Source organism: Capsella rubella, unplaced genomic scaffold, assembly GCF_000375325.1.
Source record: "Capsella rubella cultivar Monte Gargano unplaced genomic scaffold, Caprub1_0 scaffold_1, whole genome shotgun sequence".
NCBI classification, from domain to species: Eukaryota; Viridiplantae; Streptophyta; class Magnoliopsida; order Brassicales; family Brassicaceae; genus Capsella; species Capsella rubella.
In genome coordinates this window covers 12,265,234-12,279,014 of record NW_006238923.1, presented here as the reverse complement: position 1 = coordinate 12,279,014, position 13,781 = coordinate 12,265,234, and the positions used below count along the sequence as shown (strand labels likewise).

Below are 13,781 nucleotides of genomic sequence, written 5' to 3'. Positions count from 1 at the left end.
TGCATGATCTATTTCTTGTGCCCAAAAATATATGATGTATCAATGAACAAGGAAAAATAAAGAACTTAACTGAATCTACAAAGCAAAAATAAAATCTCTCTAAATCTATTTGGTCTTTTTTATACAAAATAGATGAACTATATTTGGTTAGAAATTTTTTTAAGATTTATTACTCTTTTTATTTATTATTAATTATTAAATGTCTATATTTATTGCCTTAAAGAACTCTTATTTAAAGGTAATATATTAAAAATTGGTCAAAGTAAATCAAATTTTAATGTAAAATGTGTAGACTATATTTATTTCCATTATAAACTTATATTGTGAGATAATAATTTAGAAAATTATCAAAGTAAATCAAATTTCGATGTAAAAGTGTGGACTACGGACAGTGCTGGCCCTGTTAAATTTGGGGCCCAATACAAAGTAAAAAAAATTCGGTAGGTTTTATAAATGAAATATAAAAGTTGAAACCAAATCTTAAAGATTTCAGAAAATGAGGTCTATTTTACAATAACAGATAGATAAACTTTAAACATGAATTATTTCCCTCATTTTCATTAACTAAGATTTCTCGTTCTTGTAATTCTAAAGCAGACTGTCTTGCTCGATCTTCCAGATCACTTGATTCGGAAGTTACTTTTGTAAACGATTTCTCTCCTGATTGGGCAACCAATCATGGTGTGTTATTTTAATTAATGTGTGGTTGGAAAAAAAAAACTTTAAACATGAAGACTAAATTTTAGTTTACTTAAAATGGGGCCTAATTTTTCAAAAACAATATATTTCTGGGGCCTAATTTTCATACAAAAATGTCAAATTTATTGGAAGCCCAATACATTAGTTTCAAAATAATGGGTGAAGGACCGGGCCTGACTACGGACTATTGTCAGTTGTCACACCCAAATATAATTTTAGTTACTTTTTCTATAATTAATGTGGATAGTTTTTTTTCTTATTTATAAGTATTTTGATTTTACTGTTATCTGATTTCACTAACATTGTTATATAATTTTTTTTGTAGCCTCAATAATTATTGAGGGCTCTTAACTAAAGAATTGTATCAACCAAAGTAAAAATATCCTTCCAACCCCAATTAGATTCACTATTGACAACACTCCATATTTATCTTGGTCACCTCCTTCTCCAAGTTGATCTTGAACACTTTCTTCTTCTTCAATAGCTACAATCACGGTGATCTGGCATAATTATTAATAAATGGCATTATCTGGGATTTGAACCCCAGACCTCTTGGTGTATAATCATTACTAAACCCTTGGTCAACCACTGGACCAAAGGGGCTTCCACCATAAGCATATATTTTGTATTATTTGTCTTATAACCAAGTAATCCTGTAACACCCCATAACCAATTTTTTTTTGTTAATAAATAAGATGTTCTGGGCCGAAACTCATACATCCCCTCAAGCCCGAAACCAGAGCATGTTATACGGTCTCGTCCCATTTATTGGGTCAGCTTGTTTTGATATAATGATGCAGCCCATTACAAAGTTCAGTTAGTACAAATTATGAAACAACAAAGTATGTTGTGTATACTAAAGCAATAGCAACAAACTCAATCTCAAGCAGTTAGCTATAACCCTATAGCAGTAGCAACAATCTCAATCCGTAAGTGTAGTTGTTGTTGAGTTGATTACGTTATTGACGTCAATGCTAGGTTGGAGAGCCTCTGTCGTTGTTGTTATTGTTGTAGTGTTGTCTTAGTTTGTAAGGGAGAGGAGATGTATGTGATTGTCGCTGCACCTGAGCAACCACACCAGAGAGAGTAAGTGAGCATCCGAGTTCAGATAAATTGGTGTTGAGATCAGTCAAAGAAGAGGAGAAGAAAGAGTAGGAAGAAGAAGAAGGCAGATCCGAGTTCATATAAAGACGAGAAGGACTTAGGTCACAGACATGCAGCAACTTATAGAACCTTATTCAAATATTAACTTTGAGAAGTTATGGAGGTTGCTTTGTTGTCAAGCAACTGCGAAGTCTGTCAAATTCCCTATATAAAATCAACTTGGAAAGTTTGTGACATTAGAAAGGACCTGAAGTTGAAGACTTCTCTATGCTAAAACAGAAATAGTAGAGAAAACTGAGCAAGGAACATAGTATAGGTGGACATGCATAGCAAAGTTGAGCAAGTTGAAAACCATACTTTGAAGAGGGTATAGTTTAGCCATGAGATCTGATCCGTGATTGCTTTGTCAATAAGCTGACTCAACTGGCATGGGGTGATGCTTTTGTTGGTGTTTATGTTAGGACTAGGCCCGAAACTTATCTCCAAGGCCCATCATGAAAAGCCCACTAAGTCGGCCCTACGTCTAAGGAAGAAGGAAGAGTACGATACTCACAAAATGCATCTGCCAAACATTCTAAAAGTAGTATAAAAGAACAAAAAACAGTTGTGTTAGCAGAAGCTCGTCTAGTCTTATCTTTAACTCGGCCTTGGCCACTTTTATTTACGTTACCGACCTTCTTTGTAATCATCTTGTTTATAGCCTAAGTTTGGGCTCGTCAATATAAAGGAAACGTCCATTACTTGCCTAGATAAATTTCACTCTCTGATTGTTAAGGATTCTACATCCACGGTTTATACGGCTATTTCCTTCATGCCAAATAAGGTACGTCAAGACTTGGATTGTCGCAACAAAGCTTGATCAACAAGACTGGACGAACCAGAGGATAATGCTATAAGTGAATGAATCAATGAACTTTAATTGACTTATAAAAAAACATGAACTCTCGTTGATCTCGACAAATAAAGCATGTAATTAGATTATATGATGCAACATTTTAACCGTTTGATTATCCGTTAACAAATTATGTTATTAATATAATAAATTTCATAATTTATTTGGAAAGTCAATTTAACGATTTAAATTATATGTTAACATAGTTCGTTAATAACGTGATTTTATTAGGTAAATCAATGAAATTCGTGTTTTTGTAGAAAATTAACGAAACATGATACATTATGTACAAAGTCAATAAAAGTTAGATATTTAATTCATTACAAACAACGTCGAATCCATAGATTTATTCTGTAGCAACTGGTTAGAGCTAAAGTCTTATGAGGTAAAATCCATTATGTTTACGCAAATCTCATGATGTAGAATCATTAATAAACCTTGGATCGAAATTTGACCAAAGAGGCTTCCACATTGTATTAAATGGTAGTGGTTTTTGAGATTATTTAATATATTATCTAATTTACAAAAAAAAAAAAGTGACACTGATACATGGTTTTGCACTTAGGAGGAACAAATAAGCGTTATATACTTATATTCCACAATTGGGGGACTAATGTTCCATTCTAAAATGCATTCACTTCCAATAAGCTAAAAAATAGCAAAAGCATAAAATATGTTCTACAGAATATTTAAATACGGTACTGATACAATTTCAATATATACTACTTTTTAAAATCTTGAAATGATCTCAAACCCTTCTTAATTATTCTCTAGAAAAGTATTATGCTCTTGCAATTTCCAGGCTTCTTGGGAATGGATACCTTTTAGCATTGAGCACTATGCACTCAATCTTGGATTATTACGGTTATTTGTTCTTTGTATGTGCAAATACTGATTATATATTCGAGAAAACTATATTAAAACAAGGTATAATTATAAGGTTTCACGCTATAATTTGATATAAGACTATATTGAATACAAAGTTTACGTGCTAAATCCATTGGAAAACTTATGAGAAAAAAAAAATCATATTTCAGAAGAAAAGGTTTCTAGCTAGATCATCAGATCTTTAAGAGATTTACCATGAATTACATGCATTATCTCTTCCTTCTGCCCCCAAAATATATGATGTACCAATATTGTTAGAAAAAACAAAGAAATATAACGCTTATTTTTTTTTATACAAACTACATGACTTATATATATATATATGATTATTTTTTTTTAAAGATTTATTTCTCTTTTAAGTTATATTAATTACTAAATTTAAATATATAACAATTTTAAAAATGGTCAAAGTAAAATAAATTTTAATATAAAATTTGTAGACTTTGGACCATTGTTACACCATTCAAAAATATTTTTTAATTACATTTCTCATAATGTGAATGGTTTTTTTTTCTTTTTATATGCACTTTTATTGTTAATAGATTTCACTTATATTGTAAAAAAAAAACTATTTATTTTTTAGCTCTCGCTACTATTTGTTTTTTTAGCTCTCGCTACTATTTGGTAGGATTACTAATCGTTTAAAGAATCTCTATATTAGTAAAAGAGAAGTACAAAATAGAATACGGGTCGGGTCGAAATTAAAAAATTAACCCGATTGTAACAATTAGGTATTTTAAGATTGGATATTAAATGGGGTTTGAATACATACATCGGATACTTTTCTTATTTAATTTTAGGATTATATTATTTCCATAACAAATTTTAAGATTTCCTAATATTTCTCTAACTAATTTAATATAATATAATATATTAAAACAATTATTATTCTTCTTTCACATTTATTTGATTTTATATTAAATTTATGATATTATACCATATAATAAAAAAATTCAACTTTTTTATTTCATATGTTGCAGTTTGAATTTTTCAAAACGGACATATAATACTCGACTACACTCGGTTAAATATTTTAGAAAATGATTTAAAATCATTATAAGTATGACCAATATTAAAACCATTGTTACACGAGCATATTTAAAATTTTAAAAAGTTTCAAAATATTATAATTAAAAGGTTCATGAATATATAAAAAGTTTAGAATTTAAATTATTAAACATATTTTTTTTTGAGACATAGATGTAATTTTGGTGACATAATTTTTATTGATAAAATATATTATATATCAAACTACGTAAATTTTAGATAGTTTACGGGTAGTTTGTTAAAATCACAATTATAAAGGTAAAGTGTGTTATGAATATTGTTTTTTACGAAATGAATTATGTTACGGGTTGGTCCTTCAAAATATATATTGTAAGTATGTAATTTTTACGTATATTCCTACTTCTACTACAAAAATGGTTAAACTGAATAATTTATCGATAAATTTTATTTCGTGCTGTTAAATTTTCATCGTTTTTTTAATTGTATCAAAACTCAATATATTATTATTTACTCACTTTCTTCATTTATTATTTCATTTAAACTTATTCTACAAATATTGTATATGGTTCACTGTAATCGACTGCACTGCAATAAAATTAAATGTAACATATATATTTTAATCGTTAAAAGTTATATATAAGTAATTATTTCCTCCGCGCCGTAGCGCGGGTCCGAACCTAGTAAGATTACATATTACCTACTTTTCTAATGATGAATACAAAAATTACTCTCGTGTTTCCTATAAAAAAATTCTCTTAAATATTGTTTCCCAATGCTTCATAAGATTTCACTATATTGTCAATAAATCATTCTCTTGAGCTCTCCTACCTAAAGAATTGCATCAATCAAAGTGAAACATGTTAATTAGTTCAAGTATCATAGAATACTCATACACACATATCATAAGTGAAAGAGACTATAATATGTGCGACTCATATCAAGACTAACGAAAGTTTTCAATCAAGTTTAGTATCATAATATAAATAACATACATTCGAATCCAATTCGTTTCCCAAAGAGACATCATAGACGTGACCTAACTGATCTGGTTCATCCTGTTTATATACTAAGTGTGTGGTTCCAATCCGGGTTAAGGCATCCACAAATATTCATCCAAAAGAGTAAAAGAGTATATGATGAGAGCCTCGTTGGCTCTCCACAGATTTTTGCATTACATATTAAGCATGCATTGCAAATCTTCGTCATTTTTGAGTAATATATAAGATATTTCTGAGTTATTTGGAACTATTTGGAAAACATACGTAGATGGAAGTGAATGTCCGAAACCAAGACTAGTGGCAAACTTTCCAAAAACGGTAAACCATTCTATAAAGAAGAAAAAAGAAGAGGCGTGGAATAAACAGTTTAAAATTATATGATGCAACGATTTAACGGTTTAATTATCCGTTAACAGAAAGTTAAATAAAAAACGAAAATTCATAATTTATCGGTTTAATTTATGTTAACATAATTCGTTAATAACGTGGTTTTATTAGGTAAATAATTGAAATTCGTGTTTTCTTAGAAAGTTAACAAAAAAAAAAACATTTGGTACAAATTCAATAGAATTAGATATTTAATTCATGACAAGCAAAGTTCTATCCATATATTTATTCTTGTAGCAACTGTTTAGAGCTAAATTTTTTTGAGGTAGAATCTATAATGTTTACGCAAATCTCTTAGATTTTAATTGTTGACTTTGTTCTTGCATTGACTTTAAATTTTTTCTCTCGGGTAACAAGATGCTAGCTAAATGTATAAAATGGGTTGTAGCTTATGATAGTCAGATTTAAGTATAGTATGGTCGCCTATTATTTAATTAAAATTATGACAATGTTACAAAGATGATTATACCACCGATAATTCACTCCAACTCTATTAGATCTACCACAAACAAGACTTTATCCTCTAAGTACATTTCATTTTCCATGTTCAAGAGAGACACCTTCAGTTATACACGGCAGAGGATCCTTCCTTCTTTATATTCATGATGGACACCTTTAATGAGTGGAATCACGACAAATGGTTATAATTGCACAATGTTAGAGATCTTTTGTAAACTTACTTCCATTGATTTGTATATTTTTAATAAATCGTATTATATGGAATTTGAACTTAAACCTCATGAAGTAGAACCATTAATAAACCTTTGATCAACCATTCGACCAAGACGCTTCCATAGTGTAATAAATTGTATTGGTTTAATTTGAGATTATTTAAAATATGATATAATTTACAAAAAAAAATAAAGGGACGTTGATATGTGGTTTTGCACTTATGAAGAACAAATAAGTGTTAAACTTATTCCACAATTGGAAGCCTACTGTTCCATTCTAAATAGCATTCACTCCCAATAAGCCAAAAATTAGCAAGAGCATAAAATCTACTATAGAGGATATTTAACAACAGTAATGAGACAATTTCAATATAAAATACATTTTCATAGTTTGAAATTATCTCAAAACCATAGTTAATTATTTTCTAGGAAAGGTACTATGCTCTTGCAATTTCTTGGCTTCTTGGGAATGGATGCTAGTTACCATGGAGCAGTATGCACAAAATTGTGGATTATTACGGATATTTGGTCTTCGTATGTGCAAATATTGATTATATATTCGAGAAAACTATATTGAAACAAAGTATAACTAATAAGAGAGTTTCATAGTTTACACACAAAACCCATTGGTAAACTTATATAAAAAATCTTATTGTAAAAGAAAAGATTTCTAACTAGATGAGAAGATCTTTAAAAGATTTACCATGAATTACTTGCATACCATGAATTACTTGCATGATCTCTTCCCTCTGCCCCCACAGTATATGATATACCAATGATCAAAACAAAAATAAAGAACTCAACTAAATCATCAAAACAAAAACAAAATCCCTCTAAATCTATTTTTTTTATACAAACTACATGAATATAATTATATAAACACACACACACACACATATATATATATACAAATATATATATATATATATATATATATATGTTCGATTAGATTTTTTTTTTTAGATTTTCTTCTCTTTTCAGTGTTATTAATTACTAAATTTTAATATTTATTGCCATTAGAACTCTTGTTTTTAGGTAATAATTTAAAAAATGGTCAAAGTAAAATAAATTTCAATCTAAAAGTTATAGACTGTTGACCATTGTTACACCACACATCAATAACATTTAATTACATTTGTTATAATGTGAATGCTTTATCCCTTTTTAGATGTACTTTTAATTTTATTAGATTTCACTTACGTTGTAATGATAAATAACCTATTTGTATAGCTCTCGCTACTATTTGGTAGTTAGGAATACTAAACATTAAAGAATAAGATAACATGTTACCTACTTTTCTAATGATGAATACAAAGTTACTCTCGTGTTTCCTATAAAAAAAATTATCTTAATTTTTTTGACAGATCCACTATATTGTCAATAAATCATTCTCTTGAGCTCTCCTACCTAGAGAATTGCATCAATCAAAGTGAATATTGACATACAAGAACAGTTGTGAAACATGTAGTCCACGAGCGACAGATAGTTAAAAATAAAAAGTATCATAGAATACATATCCAAAAAATGCAAAACGATCATACTAAGTCGAGAATAATACACAACACAACGCTTATACCAGATAAATTTATTTTTCTAAACGATTTTACGGTCACATACATTTATTTTTGAAAATTCTTAACGATATATTTGAACTTCTTGTCACGAGGACTTCTAGTTGATATATTATAGCTAAAAGTTTTACAAACATGATAGTATTGAAAATGGGCTATATTACATATTTATTTTGACTTTGCAGAATCGACATGCATTTTCTGAATTTGAAGGATAAAATTGCAAAAAATAAGACAATTTGAAGGATTTATTTGCGCAAAATCCTATAAATAACATACATTTGAATCCGATTCGTTTCCCTAACAGACATCATAGTGATCTAATTGATCTGGTTCATCATCACTTTCTTCAAACTCATATGAAAATCTTCAAAACAGTTTTGAGTTAAATAAATCGTCTTCTCTATACTTTTTTATTTGTCTTTATTTCCATACAAAAATGAAAATTCATATATTCATCAATCATCATCAATGTATGTCAAATTTATGATGAAAAAATGATGCAGCGAGATATTTGGATAATTTCCAAATATCTATTGATATTATTTTTTAATTCATTTATTATATTCTAGAATATTATAAGTTTTAGGGTTTTCTGATTTATTACAAATAGCCTTCTTAGGCCTCCTATTGTATTCAGTTATTTGATAAATTAAATAATCGAATGGTTTAAAGAGATTTTGATAAACCATTGTGAAGAGTATTCATAAACTTATAACCTTTTGAGAAAACCCTGAAAGAAAAACTCTTAAACTTTAGATTTTGAGGTATTCTGAGCATCAACGGATTTTAATTCTATCTCTAAATGCTTCCACTACATAAAAAATTAAAGTATATTCGTCGTTAATTTGATGGCAACTTACGTTCAATTATTTTATCACAAATTTACGACAAAATATAGATCCAATTAACGTTTTGGTTTATGCCATTTCCGTATTCTTTCTTGAGTTTCTTTTTATTTATTTTTTGCATTCTCTTTTCTTTTTTAAAATGTTAAATTTAAAAATCAACAGGAATAGTAGAACAGAGAGAAAGAGCTTAGTAGTGAACATGTGCAGCAAATTTTAGGTGCAATGCAGTAATCTCCATTTAGACATCCATATATGTTTCTTTGTCAATGAGCTGAGTCACCTTTGGGTATAATGCTCTCATTGGTGTTTACAGTTATTCTTTCATGCTAAATGTGGTTAACAAGACGGATGATGCTAGGAAGTGTGTGGTTTCAATATGAGTTGATGCGCAGTCGAAGCATAGGCTCACAAATATTTATTCAAAGAGTAAAGGAGTATGGACAAGCAAAAGAGGGGTGGTCTCGAGTCTCAAAAGCATGTATTATATTTTGTTTACATTTTGTTCATTTACATATTTGAGTTTTTTATTAGATACTTGGAGTTATTTGAAAAACATATTGTGGATGGAAGAATATAGAGCATTCAAGAAAGGACGAAACTTCATCAGAGTTCCAAAGTTAAATCGATCGACAAACCAATTTCAGAATCGACCATGCGATTGATCGCGTAATTTTTCTCTAATTTGTGTGGGTTGAATCTGATCAGAGCGGGTTACCTCAAGTTCATATCACTTATGTTTTTCTATAAATACAGCTTACAATATATAACCAAAGTGGTGAAAAAATATGAACTTTACTAATGGTGAATTTATATATATAGTTTTATTGACTTTTTATTTAAATTAACGAACTTTTGTTGACTTTAGGAAAAAACACAAATTTTTGCTGATGTCGCCAAATAATGCATGTCATTAGATTATTGATGCAACAATTTTACTGTTTGATTATCCGTTATATATTCTGTTAAATAGTAAAACAAAGGTTCGTAATTTATTTAGATAAAATTAGCGAAAACCAATAATTCGTGTTTTCTCTTAAAAATTCAACGAACCTTTGTTTTCCGTAAAATTCTATGAGGCAGCCTATTAGATTAACAAATAAGCGCTCTACTCCACAATTGGGAGCATAATGTTCGATTCTAGAAGGCATTCATTCCCAATAAGCCAAAAAAAATCAAGAGCATAAAAAGTATGAAGTTTTGATATCTTCAAATTATCTCAAAACCTTTGTTAATTATTTCCCAATAAAGATCTTATTCTCTTGCAATTTACTGGCTTCTTGGGAATGGATGCCTTTTAGCATGGAACAGAATGCACACAATTGTGGATGATTACGGTTATTTATTCTTCGTATGTGCAAATACTAATTATCCAAAACAAACCGTATTAGAAAAAGGTATAACTAATTAAATAGAAGGTTTCACACAATAATTCAATATAAGAATATATCGAATACATAATTTATGCGCCAAAACCATTGGAAAACTTACGGAAAAAATCATATTTCAAAAGAAAAGGTTTGTGGATAGATCATAAGATCTTTAAGAGATTTACCATGAATTACATTCATGATCTCTTCCTTCTGCCCCAAAATATATATGATGTACCAGTGATTAAAAAAACAAAAGAACTCAACTGAATCAATTAAACAAAAACAAAATGCCTCTAAATCTATCTGTTTTTTTTTTTACAAACTACATGAATTATATATAGATTTTGTTATAGATTTATTTCTCTTTTCAGTTATATCAATATTAAATTTTAATATTCATTGCCACCAGAACTCTTATTTTTAGGTAATAATATATAAAATAGTTAAGGTAAAATAAATTTCAATCTAAATTTTGAAGACTGTAGACCATAGTCACACCACCCAAAAATACTTTTGTATTCATCATTAGAGAAGTATGTAACATGTAATCTTATTATTTAAATAATTTGTCTTCCTAACTACCAAATAGTTTCGAGAGCTAAAAATACAAATATTAGCGAACCTTCGTTTTACTGTCTAACATAAATCATTAGTGTCGTACTTTTATTATTATGTATACATTCTGTTTCACAAAGAATTTTATTATAAAGAATTTTTTTTTTCAGTAAGAGTAGCCCTAAGATTTAATATCCGGGATCCAGAATCCGCTCATATCCGCTCCGGAAAACCGGATCCGGATTCAGATAACAAAAAATAATATCCATTAAAACAGGATACGGATTTGGATAACACAAAAAACTTGACCCGGATATCCGGATCCGTTTTCTATTTCTTTAATTATTATTTTTCATTACCAAATGCTGAAAGAATAAATCTTGTGATGTTGTAAACGTGTATAAACTCCTATATATAGACACGTTGGAGAAGTTGCATTTGCTCAATTGGGCGATGTAAGAACTTTGAAATTTGAAAATCCCTTCTCTAATTTTTTTTTATTGTCCTGCATCGACTCTAATTCATCTCTTTCTTATTTTATTTCCTTATATATAAAATACACCCCATCTCTTGTCCAACAAATCTATGGCCCGTTAGTTTTCCATTGTTGGATTTTGTTCGTGGGTCATGTCGGAGCCGGATATCCGACGAATATCAAACCGGAGTTCACAGAGTTCCAGTGTATTTTTAACACTAAATTTTCTAATTTACCCATAAACCGAAAGCTATTCCAATGAATTTAAATCATTAATTAATTATTAAATAAGATCAAACATGTATAATCACAGTTTTTTACTTTTGTCTGAAATGTGTGACATTATTTAGTAAGAGAGTATATACCACTATATCTCATTGGGCACGTTTCTATTCACCTACGGCAATAACTCCGCTGATTGGTTGGGAGCTAGATTGAACACTGTGGATCGAATCTTGTCGTATCAGTTAACTTTATATGTTGAAGGATAAATAAATAACACTAAAATAAAATAAAATAAAATAGGGACCGACCACATTGAAGAATCCAACTAACATACACCCAACTCACAATCTTAGTCCATTAAATAACCTCTTAAAGACCAAACCAAAGAACCAAAGAACCAAAACAAAGTTGTGTGCTCTCTAAACAAAAGAGATCAATGGAAGAAGAATACATAAGAGTAATAAAGATAACAGTGATTGGAGTAATCTCATGGGGTCTCATCTTCATTCTCATCCGAAGAATCTTCTCAAACTTCTCCTTCGACTTCAGTACTCGTCTTGTCTCGACAGTTCACGCAACAGTAGCTGTCGTTTTAGCAACACTCTCCATTCAAGATTGGTCTTGTCCTGTTTGTCCCATTGCTTCAACTTCATCTCTCCGGCAGATGGAGACATTGGCGTTTTCATTGTCTTACATGATCTACGACCTTATATGTAGTCATTTTGATCAAGTTCTTAGGATTGATAATGCTGTTCATCATTCTGTTTGCATTCTTGGTTTTGTTGCTGGACTTTTCTACAAAAAGGTAATATACTTTTATTATAATGCTCATGCGATCTCTCTGTTCCTAAAAGATTGATGTTTTGATCCTTTAAACCGTAATGATTAAATAATTGTAAAATTTTAAGCCGTAATGATTAAAATAATTACGTTTATTGGTTCTTAGTTATTGAAAAACTTCTATTCTGTTTTAATATGTGTGAAAAATCTTGAACATCGATCTATTAGGAATATAGCAATATTTTGTAAGGTGAATGCGTTTTGGAGAAATCAATTTATTCATTTATTTTTTATTTTTTTTTGTGAATTTATTGGTGAAATTATGAAGTGTGGATCCGAGATGGTGGCAGCAATTTGGATAACAGAGATATCGAGTCCGTTTCTTCACCTTAGAGAGATTCTTAAAGAGATTGGTTATAGAGACACCGACCTAAACCTTGCAGCCGATGTAAGTATTTACATAATTTTTACTGAATTATAATTAGTAGTTTTTGTCATATAACTTTTAGATAGTCTCAATCTGAAGATGTTAATTGTTATAGATTGTATTTGTATGGCTTAGCATGTGGAAGAAAGAAATGAGAACTATCGTGTACATGTCTAGGAATATAGTTATCTAAACCAACAAGTTAGGTTATATGAACATGGTCACATTGTCGAATCTTGCAAGTTTTGCAAATTATGGTTACTCAATCAAATATGCGTGCTAATTAATGAGATGTTAACTTGAAAATTTATATAAAATCATGTTAGTGTAGCCAAGGTCACATTGTCGAATCTTGCAAGTTTTGCTCATGATGGTTACTTAATCAAATAAGATTGCTAATTAATGAAATGTTGAGATGAGGAAATTTCTAAATGTGGAGATTTTTAACTTGAAAATTTATATAAAATTGTGTTGGTGTAGGCGTGTTTTGCGATAATCTTCTCGTTGGCCAGAATGATAGGTGGACCTTACCTAGTTTACGTAACAATATCAGCTGATAATCCCATACTTATCAAGGTATCTATATATCTTAATTACTTGTTATCGTTTCATCAAATTACTCGATATATAATATAGTTTTTATAAAACTATGTATGACATTTCATTTTTTTGTTTGTTCTTATATATATAGGCAATGGCGTTGGGGTTACAGCTTGTGAGCGCATTTTGGTTCTATAAAATCCTCAAAATGATGAGATACAAATTAACTAAAAGATCGATGTCTAACAAAAAATCTACTTAATTTAATTAAATTCTAATTATTATGCAATACTGAAAATTTAATATCTTCTTGGGATGAATTAATGGATGGTTTTCATTA

General features: G+C 29.4%; 1 protein-coding gene across 1 annotated transcript; it reads left to right on the top strand.

The window, feature by feature from the left end:
• Positions 1–12,099: 12,099 nt before the first annotated feature.
• LOC17898277 (transmembrane protein 136) lies at positions 12,100–13,781 on the top strand. Its single transcript, XM_006304107.2, has 4 exons — positions 12,100–12,499; positions 12,803–12,922; positions 13,382–13,477; positions 13,593–13,781. Exons 1-4 carry the CDS (start codon positions 12,131–12,133, stop codon positions 13,701–13,703), a joined length of 696 nt encoding a protein of 231 aa, XP_006304169.1. The 5' UTR covers positions 12,100–12,130; the 3' UTR covers positions 13,704–13,781.